This window comes from Plutella xylostella, chromosome 14, assembly GCF_932276165.1.
Source record: "Plutella xylostella chromosome 14, ilPluXylo3.1, whole genome shotgun sequence".
NCBI classification, from domain to species: Eukaryota; Metazoa; Arthropoda; class Insecta; order Lepidoptera; family Plutellidae; genus Plutella; species Plutella xylostella.
Genome location: NC_063994.1, coordinates 2404476 through 2429414, shown reverse-complemented (window position 1 = coordinate 2429414; position 24939 = coordinate 2404476). Strand labels below are relative to the sequence as shown.

Genomic DNA, 24939 nt, shown 5'->3' with positions numbered 1-24939 from the left:
CGTGAGGCAGCCCTAGCCGAGCCTAGTACTACCAACGTGGAGCTGAGATAAAAAGGGCTACAAAAACTACTCCCGCGCAGAGTGTATCGCTGCTATAGGTAGACGCATCGCGTGTATATGTTGACTTGTTTGGACTCTCGGCTACTGGTTTTGAATCTTGTTGGCCTAAACAAATAAGTGACATGCAGCCAGGTAGCGCGTATTGTGCCCGATCCTTAACATTTTGTTAAATATTAGATATAATCGTTTTTACATCGCCGTCACATGTTTTTTTTCCATCTTCAGATCAGACAAGGGATATAAATGCGGCAAATTACTCCTAAATTGGTATATTAACATTTGGACTGCTAGCTAATCTGTATTTAATTGTTTGCTTAGAGCAGGTAGTGCAATCGAGAATGCCAATGTTCTTTGTCGAAACATGCACAAAATTATGCAACAGGAAATACCATTATTAATTTTGTTGTTCAGCATCGTTGATTTTGACATTTATTATTGCATTTAATAGTTGGAACTATTGGAATTGGAAGACATCATGAGTGAACTTTATTACGAAGGTTATCGAATAATCCCAATTTTATATCTTTTGCTTCATAAATAAACAAACTAATTAAACAAATAATATATTGAATTTTATGAATAAGATTAGCCAGTCAGTAATGGAAGTAATTTAGGACGAGGAAATCTTATTGATGGTGTCGCTGATACCTGAATTTCTCTGGTTGCTTATGTCGAGTTTCTTGAGCAAGTAATGCAATGAGCAGGCATGTGGTGAAACCCGGTGTTTAGTTCGTCATTGGAACGCGTTAACGGAACAGTGGGCGTCAACATAATCGTGAAAGTGACTGAGGAATAGAGAACGGCCATACTACTTGCGTGATAACCGGCTCTCATTATGTTATAGCATCAAACTATAACATTTATTCATAACACGGTACGATATAAAATCGAAGTGTGAATAATTGCAGCAATTAACAGATATTTTAAGTGCACTTTTATCGCGGGTTAATGCGATTTTTGACTGGTTTACTGCAATGTCGTTGGGTCAACGTTCGCCTGGTTTTTTACGTTTCAAAGTCGAATATGTGCAAGATATTCGGCTCGCTGAAATTTCAGCGGTCTTCGCTGACGTTTTGTATGTAAATGGATTCGGTAGCGACGAGGAACGAGGATGGAGTGCACGGCCACGGTTCAACGAACGGTCTCCGATTATTTATACGAACTCGACTTTGATGCACGGAACATTATTCCTAAAGCCAAACGGGCCGGATCAAAGTTATTCTCAGATTTGAGACAGACAGACAGTTGTCATCCGCATCATACAAGAAACATAATTCATAACACGATGCATTCAAAATGGAACTTCATAACAACTATAAACAACCATTCTACAATATAGCAAAACAACACCTACCGCAAACTCATAAAAATCAAACTCCATCCATATTACGCCAACAGCAACCGCTAGCAATTAGCACCCTTGAATGGCTTTAGCACAACATAGTAAAATTAGCTGTTATAGCTCTTCAGATCCTGTGAAGACCGGGAGCGGTGGTCGTTGACCCCGTGGAGCAACGCCCCGGCTGGTCCCGAGCAGGTGCTGGCCCTTCGTTAGGTAATACCCCGGCTAGACCACTCCTAGAGTTGCAATTTGCGCCTGCGCAACCCGATACCGACATTTTCTCACGCGGCTTCTCGAATTATCAGATGATAGGGTGAAGGATTGGTACTAAAAATGAATACGATATCCAAATTGTTAAATCTCAATAACATTTTAAATGTGAGGCAGAGGAACAGAATGAATTAACATTCCAAATTAGAAATGGTGACAAAGAACGCAATCCCAAACCGACTACCGTGAAGGCTCACTACGCACGCCGACTGTGGATCGCTTACAAAGGAGGAACCTTAATGAATGTTTAATAAAGAGCACCCGTCAGAGCGTCGGCGAGATCAAACGTCGTGCTACTCAGCCTCAGCCCGCAGCGATCAAACGCGCCGCCTATTATCGGCCACTTGAGCTATCTGCTGGAATAGTACTCATTTAGTCCAGATTATCCGCTACCGTGCACTCGTGGGGGCTTTAAACTTTTTACGCCGCAGATGTGAGCAATTTGGCACTGCAGTATCTGCAACCGCATCCCGCGTTTTATGTCACTCATAAAAGTAAATCACGGGCGATATGGCCATGAGGCGGGCGCAGCGGCTACCGACAGATATTGCTCAGGAGTTATCGCTCGAGGCTAAATAAAGACGAAACCACAGTGCAAACAATCAGTCCGAATTACTTGACGGACAAGTGATCGGATGGCTTGCTCCGAGATTGACATCAGAAAGGTCCAGATAAGGGTTCGTTCCCATGATCGTTAATATTCAAAGTAGATCCCGAACAGGAGCTTAAACAACGTTATAAATTTGGAACACAATTGAGATCGATAATAACAGAGCAGGTAACGGCTCAAACGGTAGCTAAATCTCCTGGAAAGAACAAAAGTGTATTGTGTTCTTTATTCAGCATTGTTCGGGTAACATCTCCGATTGTTGGCAACAAAGGAAAACAAACTAGATACTGACCACTTAGAGGAGAAACATCGGTTTCTCAACGACAAACACGGCCTAGGCTATTGTGAGCTGTGACCTAGGGTCAGTCTCTGAATCCGTGACCTCTGGACCAAAGAGAAGACAGAGGCTGGCGTAGTTTCTCCTCATTGTCCGACACAATGGCTGGACTTCTCGGATTACGACTAGGGGACTAGGGGTGCGCTCGCTAAGTATCTCACGAACAATGGGAACAAAGCCGCCTGTGTGTTTACCCATGAATATTCTCCACAATAGCCGGTGCAAGGATTCAAATTAGACGCCGAACAGGTTCACAGCCTCACTTTTCTCAAGATAAGACTCCGTGTATAACGAATTCGCGTTCGAGTTAAATCGTGCATGTTTGGGGGTTGAAATATTGCTGTTATGTAATCCCGTTCTTTAAATGCTCTATTTGGATGTTTTAGAAAACTGTAGCGCCGGTTTTTGATGAATATTCTTTTTGGGGATTTGCATTTTTATGGTTCCACACCGGACCACCTAGTTGGTCAACAGTGCGACATTTGGCAAGTACACCTATTTGGGCAATTATCTGTGAAGTGGTTTAGAATGCCGGTGCATGCCTCGTCCATATTGGCGACATCTGGCCGTTGTCCGGTGACGACCAGGTTAGTCACGTCGCTTGTGTGTCGTGTGTCTAATGACCAACTTAATCTAACAATGCCGTCTAGAATTACGATTTCACTTCGTATTGGTTTCAGGAACTGAGCCGTCGCACACTGTACTGATCAAAGTTCAGTCTTCGATCATCGACGTTATAACTTACGCTAACTATTATATGTTGGTCGGTTTTAGAACATTTATAAATACAAGTCTTTCACAATAATTTTATTTATTTATTATTTGCTTTAGTTACTTGATTCCCAGTTCATACTGTAAAAACCTAGTGCCGGTAAATTTGGGTCACTAATTATGCTTCTAATTTAGGTAACCGAATCCCCGAATTCAAATTTTGTGGTGACTCAGGCGCGGTCGAGTGGCTACAAAAAGTTAATCGGAACAGATACACTCGGCCGACATCGTGTGTTGGGGGCGTCGTGGACCACCCTGGAGATGGCCAATGATCTATGTTCCTCAACCCTTCACTTGGAAAAATTAGGCAAATTAGTGATGTTCACGATTTAGGTCCCAAAAAAATGATGTGCTTCATTTTGTTTTACAACACAAGGTATTCAAATTTTGTGCAGTTAACCCGTGAATTATAAAATTAACACCGACATTAAAATTTAAACTCTTTTCCCGTCTCTTTACCAATAAATAAGTGTTTTACGGCATAATTATGCTTCATGGTCAATTCGGTAGCGTTTTACGAGCCGACCGGACATTCAATTTGGACAAATTCCATATTTTAAAACGTGTGAAAGTAAAACATTGTAAGGGCTGACGGTTATTTGACGATTGCAATAAAATCTCTAATAATAGAGCGAGTGACCGGTCGAAGGGGTCAGCGTGTGAGGCTATTGACGAATTTAAATACTTCAGCTCGTAAAATTATGAATATGGGTCACGAAAGTGTTATGAGAACGGATGTTGGTTACTTAGTATTCTGTGTTCAGCTTTTTAGTGAGGAATTTTAAGGCCTCGTTGCACCGGGCGACAGACGTGGCGGGGATTCCAATGAAAGACACACAACTGTAAGTACTGGCCAGTGTAATTTTGTATGCGCTCGTATAATTCTGCCATCAGCGCCTGTAACTGTGCCTTGAGGCTTAACAGAGACATTAAGCGGACTTAATTAGTGCTTAATAGTAACGATCTCTTTTAAAGCATTGTCTTACTGCAAAGAAAAGTAAGTTAACTATTTGGTGCTATCCCCGTTTTTAATTATTTAAATGTTCGCGTCAAAACCTGCAGTAGTGGACGCGCGGAATATTAATCAAATAATTAATCATCGTGGTTTGATGGTGGCTGGTGGGAACGTCTCGGGTTCGATCCCGGTCGGACCTGTTCTAGTCGCGCCCTCCGCATGCTAATGTTATGTGAAACTGATTCGGAATATCTTATTCTGCATTATTATTGCTCTATCCGTTGCAATCTGCAATCAAATTCCGAATAAATAATACTTATGCATCAGACTGTAATGATAAAATGTTCGCTAGAGATGAGATAAAATGTCAAGTATTATTTTATATTCCTGATTTTATGGTTGGTACTTATCGTATTTTTAGATGGCATTTGATATTTGCATAACGTTGCAGCTTCAAATGAATATTATTTTTATTGTTTGAAATATATCAACATATTTTGAAACAATGTCTCATAATGTTCCCACATTTAAGGCGGATTGACGGATCATAATTAAAATAACGAACTCAATGGCACACAAGCTGCTGACTCTTTTAGCATAAAATTAAAAAGTAAAGGGGCGGTTTGCGCAATCATAACACTTTGTGAAACACATTATAACGCTTCGATCACTCGCTACAGGTACGTTCATTATAATTACAACGTTTTAATTTTAATTTCAACTGCGAATGTAAGGATCCATTGTGTTGTTTCTTCAACGCTTTTTGTGTCATTCCTTAAACTTACAATTGTTTTATAATATATTTACATTTTAAACGCTCTTTGTGCTATAGGTCAGTTACAGAGCGTCAACACGATACGAATTTATTACAATATTTAAAGCGTTGATAAAATAAAATCTTGCCATTTGTTACCGAGCAAGAGTAAGTATACATACGCGCAAACAAAGCTGTAAATACGCTTAAAAACGATATCATATGTGTCGATAAGCGTCAACAACGGTGATAACGTTGTTGTGATTGGTCAACCTCCACGTGAGTAATGTCGAAATGGCATTTTATTACGATGGGACGACAGTTACCAACGACTTCATAACTACCATCAATTGAACCGTTAGTCATTAGAGAAGTCAGCTAAACATACAGGACGAAATCAAATCATGGCCAACGAAGCGTTGCCACAAGTGGGCGCCGTTCGGAGTTCCCACCGAATAATCCGCCGAAAACAGTTCCGCCTAGCCGAGAGGGGTGTGGGGAATTAATTAAAGCAACCAAAACAAAGAACGAATCACAGGGATAGCCATGGGAACTGATTTATGGACCGATAAAACTATAGCAATGATTGTTAAATTGATTGGGTCGGCTAGAGCTCGAGTTTCTATGGTCGGTTGTGATATTGCGGTCGTGTAAACTTGTGTTTATTTATCGTGTGTCTGTCAAATGTTGCGTCTTACGCAACGCGGCATCGGTGCCGGCGCTTGCGACGTTGCGGTCCCGGCGGCGCCGCGCGACAGTGCAACTCCTGCGCAAGCGCAACAACACTAGCTCTGTTCCCGCGCAGATAAATACGAAACATTGATAACACCGCGAATGTGTTTTTTTCCTCTCTCTCTCAATATTTATTTTCACACTATTTACCCGTCGCACACATGCACTTCTTGCACGAAAGTTTTGATTAAGACAGTTTGAGTTAGCCAACTGTGTCAATACAAACACGATGCATGCATGCGCGAGATTACGATATCAGACAGGGCAGTGTTTGTTCAGGCAAATTTGCCTTCGCTTGCTCCACTTCTAGTTGTCAGATAGCTCGGCCGTAAAATTTTCAGAGCCGGTGGGTTATCTGCAATTAGCATATTCTATCACTTCGTATTTTACGTTACATTGGCATGTTACTTTCCTTGTGTTAGTAGGTACGTGCGGTCTTTGACCTCGTGGCCCAATTACCGTCGGCGCCGCGATGCGAACAATTTGCACACATATCGGCAAACACACACTTATCTTTGCGATAATATTGAATATTGTAAACACAACGTGCAGACTGCCTGTCTGTTTAGATGCAACATAGTAACAGCATTGTGCCGCTGCCGCTATCGCGTTTAACGGAAAAAAAGAATTTATTCATCGAAGTGATATATTAATTGTTCAAACGCGGCCTTCGACCTATGTGTAGTAAACAAGGCGGCCCTGACTGTTTGAAACAATGCCGGCAACAGACTTTGGCAGTGTTCGTCGGTTACAAAGGTTTCGAATTATCATGTCGCTCGTAAAAGTAGCGTTTATCTCGTTTGTGTGTCGGCTGGAGGCGGCCATGTTAACAGTAGACGCACGTGCGATGTGTTTGCTCGGGCCTCCTTGTTTGAAGTATCTCCCGCGACCTACCGCACACAAACCTCCTCCTAACCTACTGCCTGATATGCGCATTGTCTATGCTCTGTCAACGAAAACAACCGCGTCACGACAATTACCAGCCCTAAGCAACGGCTAGAAGATTTATCACCGTTCCCATTATAAACTCAATTAAATCCCATTTACATAACCTAAGCAATGGCTAGGGTCTGGGCTTTCTCTATGCGTAGATATGTCAGCACCTTTGTCCCCGGGAGAGCGTATCGCATGATACCCCTTTGAAAGAGAACTGGACAACTTAAGATAACAATGCTAACAGTTTGACCCTCTGTGAGAGCCGCGGGATAATTACGAGCTTGCATTATTTGTGTATTTTGAGCAATAAACAGTGCGTTTTATGCGATTGTGAGCTGGTTTCTTGTGTAAGAATGGCTGAATGAGCATTGTCCGTTGTCAGCTCGTGCAGGGCTGGCTGCGAGCTCGTCGGTGCATAATTATGAGGAGTCGCCGGAGCGAGAGATGCAGTTTTGCATTTCGTCTCATGCATGGGAATCTGACATCTGTCAAATGCGAGGGAAAGTGACGTTTGGCAAGTAGCGCGGGAACAGGTGACGAATCCGATCGAAAGCGTTCTATTATATTTTCTAAAGCAGGTTATTGTGGCGGTTAGCATAATAATATTTCTTTATTGGCGTAAAAGCGCTGTAAGGACATTAATCAGTGAAAGAGCTGGTGGAATCGTGACTTTAGGCTGGGAGACAGAATTAGCTAAACGACTACCTACAAAATGTCCACCCTCGTAATCCACTACATTCAGTTCTGATTCGTATAATCGTTACTAACCGGAAATACGACTGTATTATACATATTATACTTTTTTTTGTTAATACGATACGATTAATTCTGACCGTAGGTGTAGCTATTTATTGAAAAAAATCTGTAACATATTGACATAATTTATAGTAAAATCTCCTACACATCTTATGCTCGGACGTAGTGATGTAACGAATGTGTGTTTTTGGACATTCGCGAATGCGAATGCGAATGCGAATATCTGATATCGACATTCGCGAATGCGAATATTCAGTTTGTGTTCAAATTTGGAGCCATTTCTATGGTTTATTGGCAGTCTCGTACTGAACGAGGTACGTTACGTTCTAGGCGCATTCCGAATCAGACTAGCCAATACTAGTCGCAGTTTTTTGTAAAAGTAGTAACACTTTAGTTAGCTCCGTAACTGTTACGACACACTGCGACTGTGTGCGGTTTCTGAGAACGACTTACAGGAAACATTTAAACGTATTTAAATCTATGGCTGCTTTGTTCTGACACTACAGGGTTATTGGTAAGTAGACCTGATCCTTTCAAGAGGTGATAGAGGAAGACATTTTCAGTCGATTGAACCTATGATGCATTATCCGAAACTTCACAATTTCTAAGATATTTAATATTTATTTATTTTTTAAATTATTAGCTATTAAATAAGATATTTCAATATAAAATCGATTTAGGTATTTATCACTAAGATATGGCCAAAACAACCAGAGAAGGCGGAGAAAACTGAATAGGGGTTTCCATACTAAAGTCAACAATCACTGGACTGAAAACAATCACACTTTTTACCTTTAAATTGGGCTAATCTTGTTAGTTTCCCTATTGAATTTTGTCCGCCTGTGCTGGTTGTTTTGGCCATATCTTGGTGATACATAAATCGATTTGATATTGAAATACATATCTTATTTGAAAGCTTATAAGTTTATAATGTTTTTAAGTTGAAGTGCACAATAAATTGTCGTATGATATTCTTTTTTAATTTAACTTATTTCTTTTTACGTTTTGAATATTTTTTAAAAATGTTTAATTATTTTGATGTACCTATTGTGTCTAATTTAAGTCAAATAATGCACATTTGATTATTTTAATTAGTTTATTAAGGTGTCACATATGCAGAACAACTAAAAAAAAATTAAATATTGCTAGTTTTTTTCGGTTTTAAGCATAACATTTTGTCAATTTTAAAAAATAACTTGAATATTAAATATCTTAGAAATGGTTAAGTTTCAGATTATGTATTATAGGGTTCAATCGACTGGAAATTTTCAGGTTACCTCCTGAAAGGATCAGATCTACTTGCAAATAACCCTGTAAACTGTCAAAATACGCTTTTTGTTTATGTCTTATGAAACTCTTAACATCTAAAGTTTCATTTCCCAAAGTAAATAAATAATACCAAATGATAAAGTAAGACTGGAAATGTGATAAAGAGGGTAACTTTTAATAAAAATGTTATAGACGAATGGATTAAGATTTTGTTAACCTACCATTATTTTCAAATAGTTTTTGTTAATAAGTACTGATATTCGCAAAACATTCGCACAAAATCTTGCGAATGCGAATGCGAATATCCAAAAAGATGCGAATATTCGCGAATGCGAATGCGAATATTCGTTACATCACTACTCGGACGTTTAAGGAAATCTGAAGTTATATTTTCTACAGTTCACGAGAAATTTGATAATTTTTTTGTACAAAATATTGATACGTGTTAAATACCTATGATGAAAAATTTTACTGCAGTATAAGTATAAATTATAAATGTTTTTAAAATAAATAATAATCGACATCTTCAAAAACATAGACCAGTAAAGGGTTGGCTTGCTGCCCGCTTCATAAAGGCGGCTTTGATTCCTTTTTTAAGCGTACGGGCATTCGCCCCATCCCTGTCTATCGCCTAGTGCCGTCCCGCTCGCACGGTCGCTGACCGCGCATCTCCTACAGATTGCATCTAGTGGCTCGCAGCTTCCCCACTACTGCTAGATACGATGCACCATTCCGTCCAATTAAAACATCATTTACTAATCAAGTATCCTGTTAAGGGCAATTTTGAACGCTTGCACCAATGTGTTGTGTTGAACGCTGAGACGTAATATGCTATAGTACCTACTCGTGTATGTAAGAGGATGATAATAAAATTGCGCAGAGGGAACAAGCGTTGTGCAATATGAATAATATGATTCGATTAGACCAACTCCATGACCCAGTTAGAACAGATAAGAGAAACAGCGTCGCGGTTTTAAGCGCACGCGCATCGACTGCTGTATCTAAACGACTCACTCAGACGCGCGACTCTGGGTTAACACAAATGACCGTTGGACCAACAGGATTTGAATTTCACCCCCACAAAAAACATAAACGTCTCGTAGTAGTTTATTTATGACATAGTACACAATCTCTAACAAAAAGAAAAAGCAAACTGGAGTTCTTTTTTATAGCCTACCCCGCTCTAGTAGAAAAAAACCAAAACATTTCTTGTGGGATGAAAAAACCGTCCCCGCGTAGTAAAAGAGCGGGATGCGTGACGCTCCGTTCCACTCTATCGCAGAAAAAAGAAAACATGACACTTGAAGACGTTAATAGACCTCGGGTAAGGCTTCTTAGAAGCAACAGTTTGCGTGATCCAATGGCAGTCTAATAAGAGTAGATCCAGATAATTACAGATTCAGAGAAACGAGACAAGTCGGAGATGATGGATTCAAAATTACCACTGAAAAAATATAACAAAACAAAAAAGCATGACAAGAAGTTAAAAAGGACTTGATGGTAGAACCCTGAAGGCTTTAAAGGAGCTGCATGTTGGGAAAGGTCCAGGTACAAGATAAGAACGTCGAAGTTCCGAAGGTTTTGTTTTTTGTGGGCATCATCAGCAGCACACGTGCGTATATAATTCCTCCGACGGGCCAACGCCCATCTGAAACGCTGTTAAAAAGAGATAACTTAAGTCATGCCAAGTTTTTACTGCACTTCGACGATACATTTAAGTAGATTGGTTTCCATTAGCTGTCGAACAAAATGTTTTGTTTGCTGCTACGTAAGAACCTAATCTTATCATTGCTCTTTCAAGTCTGGAATGGGGTTAGCAGGACAAAAAAATAGTAAAGAACGCCCTTCGCCTATAGTAACCCACTTGTCTGGGAACTATACCGATAACTTTTGAACCTGCCATCGATGCTGTTCTAACTTCTAACTGAACTCACGACGGAAAAAATCCTAAAACCGATAAGTTTTATGCAGATGATAACGACTGGCAAGTTAACAATAATACTAGCAAGTTCTGATATTTTATAAAGAAATGTTTATATTGGAAAGGAGAATAAATGTAGAAAACACAAGACATGTTAATTGGATCCCATTCAAGAGTAACAAAGAAGTTCTCTTAATGCGTAGTTACAATAAACCGGCTTTATGAATTAGAAACGCAAACTGTAGGGACTAAGAGATGTTAAATACGCCTATTCAGTACGAGAATGGAGGCATTCTTGTAGGAATCAAATAGAAAAGGGTTCAGTGTTTGTTACAAGCAAACTCCTTTTGTACATACCACCAACGGCGATTCTATATCCAATAAGAATGCTACAATACAGTTGTTTGAAAAAAATGAAGATTTATTGAAATTGCTGGAATTATCCCTTTTGATTAACGTCGACGAGAGAAAATTTGAGGGATACGTCATAAATCTTTAAGAATTATTCAATAATATGATTTATTTTAAAGCTGCAGAGCGTGACTAAAGAATTAATGGCTTAAAATTACTAACAAACGTTTAGGACTTACTGCTGGATGCATGGAGGCAAACCTCAATTTTGTTGAATGACGAAAATGCTTACCTGGAAAAAAGGAAACATACGTTAGTCAAGTTGCGTGGGTAATTGTCAAGATAAACGCTGCCAACTCTCGACTAGGCAATTATGCTGTTAAAACATTCCTGCATCAAAAAGCATTACTCTAACACGTTCACTTATTATCTCCAGAAATGACCACTCATTAAAGTAATCGTCGTCTAGCCCGTGAGACGTAGAACGAGTCCCTTCTAACCCTTCCTGGGACCGGTTTCTAACGTGTGGGCAGAACTGGCTCCAGAAATTATAAAAGACAAGTCCTTGGTATAATCAAATAAGTTGAGGCTGACTTATTGATATTATCCTTGTGGGCGTGCGCGCAATAGTCGAGACATGTCGACGAATAATCGCTCCAGTTCAGCGCTCAAAGTCGAGACGATTTACATTGACGTTTTTATTTTGTAGTAAAACTTCGAGCGAGGGCTTAAAACAAATAGACATAGTGCAAGAACCTTTATTGCTGTCAACATCCATCATCCTTTAGCAATTTAAATAATGATTTTCTTCAGTATGTCGGACGCATGCCCAAGCGCGATGTAGTGGCAAGTTTTTCTAGAGATGCTGATCGAACTATTATCACCGGGTTCCATGAATAGTTAAGCATAGTACCAGCTTTCTAGATGCATCAATCTTTTGTTCCATTGTTTTGCAAGGCAATTGTTAACATTGAAGTAGGTAGCATAATGTTGCGTAAATACATAGAAAGCCGTCGAGAAACCCTACAATGAAACCTATACATACTATGTATAAATGAAACGACTTGGAATGGCTCCTGGTTTCTACTAGCGGCGGCGGCGGAGTCATAAATTCACGCTCATATCTGGACCGCAGTAGTTACAAGGCTATATTTAAAAGGACAACCTGCAACATTAACATTATTTTCAATCAGAGTTGTAATTATAAAACCAGTTGCAGTTGCCAGCAGGTATCGGAATAGGTTGCATTGCAGATTGCAGTGCCATGCCATTGACTGGAAGAATTAATGTTGGAGGAGAAAAAATATAAAGCTTTGCTGTGCCTTTTCAAATTGCGCCTTGGAAATTGCAAGAAAATTGTGCAATTTGATGTAGTTTTCTCAACAAATCGAAATGGATAGGTTGAACAACCTCCGGACGACCTCATCTTCCATTTCGCACGCGACGACGCCTGCGCAGCGTACTTCTGTCTCGCTCTCTCCGACGCACGCACAGTGCGACGAACTTTTGTTTGTAAACTCCACTATTATTGTGATACTAGCACCTGAACTTGCAGTATGACGTTTAATTTTGACACTTAGCGCTCTAATTTATCTTTTTTTTATTTTGCATTCTATTCATGCGTTTTTCTTTGTTGTAATGAAAAACCACACCACACCATTCACACATTTCATTGAAATTTCATCAACATTATCAGCTAGTTTAGATTTGACTGATCCGCAGCATGGCCAAGGTAGCAGAACTCCATCACTATACATTTCATTATCTATGATGCTGCCATTGTTAGTGCAATTAAAAACAATTATTACTCCAATCTACACAGTTGCATTGCGACTCGAGTCGCTTTTTTATTGCAATTACGAAAATTAAAGTCCACGTACTGCAAATTGTTTCAAGTTCAGCCACCTCTACGCCTACGAACTTGTTTTGGTAGGTATGTCTGAACTAGAATATTATTCTGCAGACGAAATTTCCGTGCCTATAAAGTGGTACAAAGAAGCCACAGAGCAGCGAATTAGTTGTGAACGCCTTCGCGAATAGACGGTATCCACATGTGCGTTTGTTTACTTCCCGCAGTGCGTACATACACTGTGCCACTTAAGTAGACCGGGCAAGTTTGTACAGCCGCGAATGGCTCGCCGTTTGTACTCTGGTACCGTTAATCGAGCTACCATAAGGTCGTCCACAGCCTATTAAACCATGACAAATACGACACTATTAAGTTTTTTAGCTACACTCGAAATTGCGCGAGTTATCGAATTCAGTTCCGTTATCTTTTAAATCCAGAAACTGAGTCTGAATTCATTGGTTTACACTCTTGAAAAAACAATCTAATAAGATTGGAATTTCAAACAATAATTGAAAAAATTCTAAAGAAATCTTGACCTAACCAACAGTGTACAAGAAGGGACCGCTCTCGATGAAAATCCAGCATCTTTGTTGAAATAGGCAATGTGAAACCGCTTTTATTGCTTTTCTAATATGGTTCAAAGGAGGGGTTTTAAGGAGCGACCGTGTTGGCGTCGGTTTGATGACCTTTAAGCGTCGCAGAAGACAGTGGAGGAAGCCGAGCTAGGAGCCAGCTAACTGTTATGTCATTCACCGCCGCTGTTACAACTTCGATCTAGATTTCTTTGTCATTGTGATGAAAGCGCACTGAATCATCATTATCGTGTTTGTGCTCAGCCGCAACAATACAGAACATTTCATGTGGCATTCCAATTTTTATACCGTTTCGAGTGTTTCTTCTTTTTTTGATCATGATAAGCTTCCCAAACCATAGAATTCTCACCTTACAAATTTAATGTATTAGGTACAGTAAAGCCAGAACTAAGCAATACTAAGACACTTTGGAGAGGACATAAAACAAATGCGTAGGCACATTCAACCTCGCGTTGTGGCACTTAACGGTACATTCGCAGTTATTCGCTCTAATCATTGTCTTCCGGCTAAATTCGGTATGAAGTTACAGCAAGATACAGTCCACATTACAAAAAGGAAACTTTAGAAACATCAGTCAACAGTGGACCCATTCTTCGGAAACTCAATCTCATTACCATAAAATCATAATTCGAAAGAAGATCTCTTCACACACAATTAGCTTCATTATTCAATTCCGTTCAACATTTCAGAGGCATCAAAATACAAACAAATCTTAAATTCAAATTGTTACTCTATATCTTTGATTCTCATCTACGAAAATAGCATGAAATTATAATTTTGGGAAGCAACAATGTTATATTGTTATTGTCGTGGCTTCTTTACAAAATTTTGAGATGAAAGGATTTCGTATCTTTTAGGCGGAGGAGTTTCAAAAAGTACGTTTTTTAAGTCACCTCTTCTGATGAGCTGTATGCTTTGGCCATTGACATCAATCAAAAAGATCAACAATGACTGTCTCTCCCAAGATATTCTAAAGGGTTTGTTAGTTCAACCGAGGTTCACCTTTGTCGATGGTACGAAAAAATCCGAGAGGTTATTTTATACCAAGTCCTCATTCATTCTGAAGTAAATATTATTATGTATTCGTTTTTAAAGATGTTTAGATACTTTTCGTGTGATATTTAAAATCGGTGTTTGTTTTTGTAAATGTAAATATACTGATGAGAATGATACAAAACTCCTGTAAACCATATTATAATGGATGACGCATGCTAAAACAAGAAGATATTCATGTGGAAACAATTTAGGAGGTAACACTAAAACGAAGCTAAACGGACTCTTGCTCGAGCAATAAAAAATGTAGGTCGCAAGATTTTTATGCGCTGCTACCAGATTATGCAAGTAAATGGGATGATTCATAGGGAATCGTCGAAATACTTCACAAAAGACAAGTTTATTTAGCTGTGAACTGTGAGTGAGCAGCAGATATTTATTCAATTGTAGTTTCTCCATAGACTCGTCTTAATAATTATGACGAATTAACATTTCAATTTAACATTAACATATATTCCCATTCATCGGAAAGAATCCATCATTTCTGTATGAAATAGTGGCGAAGTGGTGATGGATGTCTTGGGGACATTTGTGACAGTTGAATTGCTCCGAAAAATGAAATGTTCAGTAGAAAACGATGACAAAAGGACTAGTTTAATGACGAGTTAGAGTTCACACGTGTTCTTTGATGAAGGTGTCAATATTGAGAGGGTTCCTGCGTGACCCCAAACTTTTTTAAACTTATTTTATTTGTTAAGACTCAAGTAAATCGGGACATTTTACATTTTTTTTTTAAAGTGGACGACCGTACTAAATATTACTGAAGAATTCTAAGATATTTCTGTAATTCTAGTTTCTTTATTTTAAGTTAGAGCAAACAACGACTAGAATAAACATTTTAAGTTCAAGCGCATGTTAAGAAGATACTTGAGTTTGTTTGCTCTGTGTAGGTGGAATTAGTTACGCCTTTGTATCAGTGTGTTTTGTAGTCGTTGCATTATTTGACGAAGATTTGGTTTCGGGGAACAGTTTGGAAACCATTAACCCCGTGGCCGTTTCTCTTTATGAAAGGTGCGAAGGTCCAGTTCATATACAAAGGCAAAGATAACAATATAAATGTATATTTGAATGTAAGACGAATTGAACCGTCTAATCCGACCGCGTCTCGAGTGCTTGATTGTCCTTTCCCCATTGAAATCCCGATTTCCATCCGAATAACTAATGTGTTGATGTCATTTGATTTATAAAAATATCGTGCCCACTGGACATGTCGAGTTGACCGAATAATCAAGCGATACATCATTCCTTCACGCCCCTTCAACAGACGATTGTATTTTGGAACCACGTATTTACATAAAGACGGAACTATTGGATATTTCCATATCTCAGTAAAACGAGACGCCGTTGGAATACAGTTAATTATCACGTACAATTCCCACAGTTAGTTTAAGGTCAGCAACAAAGGTCTATAAAGTTATGTTATCGATACGGCAAGGTTAAACTTAGGTAAACCTTTTATCGGTGGTGTGTTTGTTTTGTACACAACCTTACATTGACGACTTCCTTATCCTCACTGGTCACGGCAGATTGCAGCTGTTATGAGGCATAAAAACCTGTGAATCAGTGTTAACGCGTCGCACCGGTTCCTAACTTTCACACTTTATTCGAAGGCACTTAGCGGGGCTACCTCACGACATGTTGACTATAATTTGAGGAGACGCGTCGAGGGTTCCCACGCCCGCGTCGATAGTGTCACTTCCTTGAAATTACTTGGGACCTGTCTTTGTTTGGAGAAAGCTTGGTGACAGAAAAGCGAAGCAAGTTGTCAGAAATCGTAAATTTTTCAAGTAACCGGGAATTTTCATTAGCTTGTTGAGTAAATGAGAGGTTTAGCCGTTACATTTGAAATGCAGCAGCGTGGTCTCGCCCGCACCTGGTATCAGCGGCGAGTGCGCCGAGCGGAACATTACCGTTTTTATTTAAATTCCGAATGGCCGGAACATTATGAGCAAAAACTTTCAGAATGTTCACTGGGAATTTCGTAAATGATAAAATATATTATGACGTTGCCATTAGATTTATACATAGTCTAAGTGAATGCTTTATTTAACAGAAATTAATGGTTCGTGTAAAACACTGAAAGTAACTTATTTACTTTTAGAGTATGATATAACGAGTCATAAATCATAAATAAATATTATATTTTAAAAATGTAACTAAAGTTCTCAAGCTTGATATGATAAGATAACAAATAATTAGTGATAACTATTTATATTTCTGCAAAGCTTCGCCGTCCTAGCGCTCTTGCTTTCATTATTATTAAATGAATTTTAAAAGCGAATAGCAATCGAGTGCGACGGTGGTAAGGTCATATTCACACGATACTAAAAGTGGTAATTATTTATTGATCCGCTGCAAAATGCAAGCTGTATCAGAAAAAATCTCCCCTCCGGTATTGTTTTAACGGACTCGAGGGTATGTGGTAGTCGCCTGTTAGCCCTGGGAAACCGTTTAACAAGGGTGATATATTGCTGATAGTATCAATTATCTCCCCCAAACCCGATAGGTAGTGAACGCTTTCGATTTGTGAACGGTCATTTTGTTATTGGAAAATTATAGATCGATAACGCACCGGTTGAAATGTATTTCAATTCTCACTACCGGACTATGGGAACGGACTATCCCCTGTATCTGTTGACGAAATGTGTGCTTTTAGTCAACCGATTGGCGGCTATTATCTTCATTATAAATAATGCGATATTGCCAAGCGTGTGCAGTGACACAAGCCATACGCATGTCAAATATTTTAGGATAAATTGTAAGTTTGGCAAATACCTGCAACCAGTGGCGTGCTTTGGGAGAGGTCTACGTCCATCGGTGGATTGCTATAGGCTAAAGAAGAATAACTACAGACTTGCAGCATAACAGGCAGCTAATAATAATGAAACGAATAATTGTATTTCAATCACTGGGTTTGTTGGCGTGAAACTAAAACCAAGCGATTGTTGCAGCAACACGCCACAAGGCATTCGGCCGATACTTTCTACTGCCAGTCGGCACGAAAGCAAAATGTGATTGCAAGCATCATTTGGAATCTATTGTTAGTTGTTTCGTAAGAGTCTTGCAGAAGACTCGGAGTAGAGATGAAGTTAAAGACACGTTTAAATTGAGAACAGCAAGAGTTTGGGAAGATAAATCTTATTCTGTTCATTTCACCAAATACTACATAAAAGAGGATACTTAAAATCTGGGAAATTGAACAAGTACATCTTTATGTACTTGAAGCCCTACTTACCTTTGTAAGTAGGGCTTCATGTACAGATTAAACATTGCTTAGAAGTACATATTATTAAAAAGTAGCGCAGGTGGAATGGCTAGAACTAGACTTTACGGTCTAGACTTTCCCGAGTGAAACCATTAAGTCTAACATTTCATCGGAACAAGGATGTAAAAAACCTGTGAGAAGCGAGTTTTTGTTGCGCGCACATCCTCGGCGGTTGCAGTCGTTACGATCGCTGAACCATATCTTACATCCAGCACTTCCTTAGGGTGGAGCCACACGTAGGCTGGTGCCCGTGAGAACTAACGCGTTAGTCTCGTGTCGCTGCTCTTATTAACCCCCACAATTATTGCTACAAGTGTACAAGTGCACGTTTCTTCACCCTAATTGATGGCTTCAACAATTTACTGCAGTTAGAGTTAAGCTTTTTACGGCCCCAAATTGCGAGTTTTATTGAGGTGACTGTATTGTCTCAATAAGAACAGTCTGTTTAGATTCGGACAAAGAATCCTTGTCGGAGACCAAATGTCTAGTTGGATAGAGAATGGGCGTTCTATTTGACCGCTGATGAAAACCAGATGTGCGATCCCAAAACAGTATTGCGTGATGCCGAAACGTATCCTATTATCGTTGTAAATCGATCTTGTTTTCGGTATGTTAATTACGAACAGATGATGTCGAATTTCATCCCTTTAGTATAAGTGGCGGAATGTTGGCAGCAATGCGCCGAGGGCCTGCAGCGGGGGTTGCAGATGCGAGCAGATGTGGCACCAGATCGATTCGGCCGTTACAGAGCCCCCTATCTGTTCGAAATTTGAACACATGTGTTGACAACTTTTTGTTTTCACCCGCATCGCGCGGATTTCGCGATAATGCGCGTTAGAAATTCTAACACAGTTTTAATTTAATTTTTTTGGGACCTGGGGGACCCCATTGTGTTTGAAAGTGGATTGATGTTCAATTTAAAAATATAATCGTTGTAAATGAGATGATAAAGAATTTAGAACAATGCCCCCATAAATTTGTTTACAAGGCCCTAAATGCTAAATAGAAAGTAAAAGTGTCAGTTAAAAAATCAATACGACCGTTACAGGGTCAGTGTCCTGGGGGTGCGGTGCGATACGCCCCTGCGTGCGCACGCGCCGGCTTTGTTGCGAACTTATTATGATGAATCATTGAATGCGATGCGAGCCCGCTTCCCTCTATTGTGACACACCGTGCCACTGGACTGAACTTTCGACGGATACAAAACTATTGTCCGTGATTGACGTTCAAGTTATTAGAAAAAGCGAATAAATACTGCGAAGCATTTCATGTGCGAAGGGGTTTACGCTTTTGTTCTTGTACGTAACAACTGTAACAGTATCTGCAATTGAGACTGCACTAGCCCGTATCGAAGAACCCAATCAAACAGCTCAGCCACTCAACTCGACGAAAATTAGAATCCCCGCCGTTTCGTCCACTCATAGGTTCCCAGAACCCAAAATACTTGAGAGTTCAACGACTTAGCTAAGGTATAATTACGAAGAGTAACAATTGGGCTAAAGGGCTGAAGAAATTGGGTGACCCGGTTACAAGACCCCTGCTGGGCAGGCGCCGCTTGGTCAGTCACAGACAAAAGACATTTCGTGACCCTTATTTGAAGAGCTCTTGAGAAATCCTTATCGAGCACACATCTGCACAATCAAATATTATTCTAATGCCGTAATGACGGATGAAATAGTAGGAATAGTTACTTTTCATCATTCGTATATTTAATTGCATTGGGCAGTTCGGTTTCAATTTACAGACCGTTATTTTTCTTTTTTGAATTATTTCGGTTGTTCGTTTCTTGTACGTATATACTAAATTGGTATATTTATTATTGATATATTTACTATAATCAACGTAAATTATCATATATTCACGCTAAGAAACCTCTGATTGCATTGATATGAGAAATATGCGTAAGTGTAGGAATATTATAAAATTGTATATCTCATGTCGTCAGCACATAGTGCGATAAGGATGCCTATAAGCGTTACTCTACGCACATGAAAGAGACGTAAACATAGTAACGTAGAGCGTAGTAGATACGTAAGTAGCCCGATCAATTGAAGCCGTTTGCACAGTTGAAATAAGTAGGGCAATTTGAGGTGGGATCAAAGTTCTTTTCAAGAGTTAGTTAACACTGGATGTGTTCAAATGAAAAAATAAAGCTAATTATACTGAGAGTCGTTTATGCGGCCATGAATGGCGCAAGTAGGTCCTACGTCGCGTAGGTATGTCTAACAAGAGAAGAGGTAGGTATTGTGCCCATAGTATTAGTAGTAAAAAGTATTTGTCACACGCAGCACATGCGTTGCGTACGCGCAACAGTTTTTGCGTTATTATTGTCTGTTCCACGCACACATGTGTGGTTCTGCTAAAATGGGACAAATGGGTGTGGGAGGTTGTTTTCGAGCGGGCGAGTGTCAAAACAAAGAGTATCTAGGGCAACGCCACATTTATTGCATTGTATAACACCCGTAACTAACTACCTACCCAGTAAAATTTAAAATTAACTTGGCTTGTTTGAGATACAAAGCGCTGAAACTTTATTCTATTTTAAGCATAACATCTAACATGTTATAAAGTTACATAATTATAATACCTACAGTATGGGAATGTTACTTTAATGGAGTTACACAGTTTTTTTTATCATAACTGTAACTCAATTAAATAAATAAATCATAGTGTATAATGAGAAAGAAGTAGTGAGTACTAGTGACCAAAAAACAATTTAATAAGCAGCTAAATATTTTAGAATGAAAGGTCCCTTTAATCAAATTAAGACAAAAAATACTTAATAATAGGCCAGTAAGCTCTTAGTAATTATTTAATTTGATAATTCCTACTCTCTTTATGAAATTCTTAACACCTTGATTGCAAAAAAAGTGCAAAGTAAATTTTAAAGGGTGGTTCATATCAAATGACCTTCTCCCCCTGTTAAGAAACTTTATATCACACTTATGTGTAAAGAAGGGTAAGTTAAATAAGTTTCAAAGTATTTTTACTCATGTATTTTTACAATGCAATTGAACAACCAAATCCATATAAGCTATGATAAATTTATTGTGTAGTGTGACTCTTTACCCACAGTCAAACCATATTTTGTGGGATGTATGTAATTATCATAAGTTGTTTTCATTCAATATAAAATTTATTCTATTGTATTCTATAAATTAATATATGGAAGTGCTAAATACTGCAATATTTTTAGGTAGGTAGTTCCAGTAGGAACATTAAAATATGATGAACATAAGTTGTTGCTATTGATATATATATTTGATATCAGAATAGATTACTTCAGTCTTGTAGCACAATCAAACACTTAAAGTGGAGCATGTTATGTTATGAACTAAAGTATCACATTGGATGTCTTATCATGTTTTTATGATGTAAACTGATATTCATTTTTGTTCTTCCAAGGTGGGCAGAGATGTAATTTGACTAACTAAATTACATTATTTATGGGTGCATTTAGTAGATTGAACTAATACCTATGGTTACTATGCCATTTTATATGTGTTTACCAATGATAGTATTTAAGAGTGACTATGTATTTGATATTAAATAATGGTAATGCTATAGCGGACATGATTTTCAAGTTAATAAAGTTTATTTACTTTGGCACTAGTTTACTACTTCCATTGATGAGTATTTTTTGTGTTATTTACTACAGTTATTATAAATATTTTAATTAATCATAAACATTACACCCGGAGTAGTTCATTCAAGAACTAACTTTTGGAGTGAAAAGCTACTTAGGTAGGTAATATAGAGGTAAATTAATTACTTCTTCTTATTGTGTTGGTGACAAACACAAGAGCTAGACTAGGGTCCTGTCACTATAACCTTGCATTTATCATCTACCCAAACTACCTATCTATGCTTTGGAGGCAGATAACCAAGCCTAGGAAGGTATTAACCAAAATGATAAGGATTTAAATCTATAGGTACAAAACAAATTATTTGTTTACATTACTAGCACAAAAACAAGGTGATAAAAGAGCTATAAACCTCAATGTCAAAGGATCAGAGTCAATTTTAGCCACAAAAACATCAGTAAAACTCACCTGTGATTCTCTTCTGTGTCTTGTTGGTGTCTGGACTGGACACTTTCACCTCCTGTTTAGGCGACACGGGGGCGGTCGAGGCGAAGTTAGTGGCGACGGTGATGGGAGCCCGGCGCAGGGCCGCGGGCACTGCTGACGCCGGCACCAGGTGCCACGCAAACCTCTGCCGCCCTGGCAGCGGCTGCTCATTCGCGAAGTCAAACCCCCATCTCTGGCTGTCCAGCTCCAACTGCCTCGCCAACTCTCGCTCGGCAAACCGCCGGTTCTCCTCTCTATCCGAGCAACCGAACAGATTTCGCCTGACGCCATCCAGCGTCGTCACCCCACGCACTCGTAAGGCCGTCTTCTCCAAAACCGTCGTCTGCATCATCGGCGCCCTCATGCTCAACGTCGACATCTCACTGTCCAAGCTGCCACAAACGGTACTCAGCACTCCGCACTGTTCCGATAGCATCCGCGCCTGCCCTGCCTCGATTCACCTCCTGGCACAAACAAGGTCAAAATCTAATTATTGTTTATAACAACCCGCGGCGAGGTTAGAACGCGAGCTGTAGGTATGTCCATCACGCACTAATAAGAAAACGAAATTGGAATTTTCTAATTGACAACAGAAAACGTAAACAAGTCGAGTGATTTTTTAGTGACGCGCACGAGTTGCGTACACACGACCGTACAACCGGAGTACGTTCAGCAACTGCCCGAATTTGCCGTCGACGCTAGCGCAGCGCTGCGGTCGCGCCGCTTCATCAATCAACGAATCCCCTTTCTTGCTCCCCCCGATGCGACCAATAGTGGCTGTCGAAAGGTTCGGCTTTCTGACGTTACGTGGCGCTGCCATCGACGATGTGATTTAAGTTTCGACTTTGCGCCGCTACGAGGCGCTACTGTTGTATATGTGTTGCCAGTATAACAGAATCTAAAGTGCAACATACTAACGCAAGGATAAGTAAAAAAAAACTGTGTTAATTTGTACAGTCCTGACATTAAAGAGTGCGATTTTTCTAAGACTTTTTATCACTGTTAGTTATTTAAAATAAAATACCGATTGATAATGGGTTTTTATTAGTGATGGGCCGAATGTGGTTTTAACCGAAGTTCGGCTTCGGCCGAACATTCGGCTAAAATGAAAAGTTCGGCCGAAGTTCGGCCGAACATTCGGTATTTTTTTTTACTTTTGTTATTGGCAGGAAAATGTACCCGAAATACTACTGAACAACTTCATAAATTGTCGATGAAATCCGAAAGCAGCAGTTCTATAAAATAAATTTTAGTTTGTCAAGAGGGAAATCGCGAAGGTATACTCGCCGCGATTCTAGCGAAGTTATTTAGGAAAACATTTGCTATCGCTTGTGCCCCAAGATTAATGCAGTTCGCGACCGACAATAGGTACTTTTCTGGGTGAAATTTTAATTTCGAAAGAAAACGGTTTTTAAGGACTAAATTGTAAAAATAATACTTTGATTTTGATGTTTTTTTAAAATATATTGTTTTTGTTCAGCAATGACTTGATTCCACACACAGTTGACAAAACTACTTTCATACAACCTTACATATTGTACGAAATTCCAGACACTGTTTTGATCACAAAAATTACGTTATTTGAGGTGCTTACAAGTTTGAATCTATAGCAAATTTACAAAAAAGATAAAACAATAAACTTAGTACTTAATTCATTGTGTCGTAACATTAAAAAAAAAACATGGACATTTGATAATATTTAGTAAGAAGTAGAAAAACATTTTCTCTTTTTTTCTTGCCGAGCAAGTGCTATACTTCCCTCTTAATCACTTAAGTATAAACAAGTACATATTTTACTTTAGTACGAAACAGCTGCGTTTTTTATGATTTCAAAGCGGTTCAAAAAAGGCCGTGCATTACAGTTAGACACACCTGCCAACACAAACATTGCAGTCAAAATTCCATGTTTATTTCATACTAAATTGTAGAAATTGATGCACCGAATGTTCGGCATTTGAACCGAATTTCGGCCGAATACCGAAGTTCGGTTAAACCTGCCGAAGTTCGGTTGAACCGAATGTCTACCGAATTTCGGTCCATCTCTAGTTTTTATCGGATTTGTCATTTTGTCCTTTAATAAATATAATTATATTGATTAAATACGATCTTTAACAATTAGTTGGAATCCACTTTCGTTTTCAGGACTTTTCACTTTTTAGGACTGTTCCTACAATCAGTTATACTTGTACTGTTATTTTTATAATATTGAATTTATCGTTATTTATCGTTTGTTTATCTTTAAAATGATTTTAAATTTGACGAAATATTATATGAAAAACTTTTTCATTTACATTAATAACTTCTATGCAAGAGTAGTTCTTTATTATTCAAACAAATCAGCTATATAGCTATTTATACTGTACAATCTCAGTGCCCTTTAATTTTATATTATAAAAATATATCTGTACCTTAAATCTGATAATAATTTCCCATTTTGTGGGAAAAGGTTATTTCTGGTATCACTGCGGAACATTCTGTTGTTTGTTGAAGACTACGTGTCCAGTTACGTATGCAGCGCGGTAGATAGATATGTCATATATCTGCCTCTTTCTCGCAAATGCTGTTGAGCGTTTGCAGGAAAGAGAAAGTTATATAACATAAAAATAGCACGGCAAAGTCGCCATCTTGCCGAACTCGACGGGGCAAACGATAATGTTGGTATAAATTGTTTTGATATTATTGATCTTTTATGTAGTAAAAATTGCTGATGTGTTAAAATATTTATAAAATTGTATTTATTTTATTATAACTACACTAAATAAATGCCTTACTAATTTGAGCTGTTAATGTTCTCATTTCAATTTTACTCGACATTGTTAGCATTTTCCACATTTTATGAAGTTTTTATAAGTTAGAACAAAAAATCACACAAACATAAATAAAGATACATAAATTTATAGTGTATTTATTCACTTACCAGGGATTTTTTTGCTGGAAAACTTCGAAAAATCGTCAATTGGCCGTCGGGGTTCACCGTAGTACTAATTTCCGAGATACGACAATGACGCGAGGCGCAAGCGCGGGATCGACGCCGATTGGTCAGAA

At 38.8% G+C, this 24939-nt stretch overlaps 1 protein-coding gene across 3 annotated transcripts in view; it reads right to left on the bottom strand.

The window, feature by feature from the left end:
- The window catches only part of LOC105383782 (cyclin-dependent kinase inhibitor 1), a 31965-nt gene extending 7026 nt beyond the window's left edge, over window positions 1-24939 (bottom strand). Inside the window, exons 1-2 of one of the 3 annotated variants that reach the window (XM_048625364.1) lie at window positions 24812-24939; window positions 21877-22358 (exon numbers count right to left, since the gene is read on the bottom strand). In XM_048625364.1, the coding sequence (XP_048481321.1) occupies window positions 21877-22330 (454 nt within the window). In that variant the 5' untranslated portion in view covers window positions 22331-22358; window positions 24812-24939. Of the gene's footprint in view, window positions 1-11249; window positions 11357-21876; window positions 22767-24811 lie in introns of those variants that run through there. The other 2 variants (XM_038120306.2, XM_011553887.3) reach the window with 2 other exon arrangements.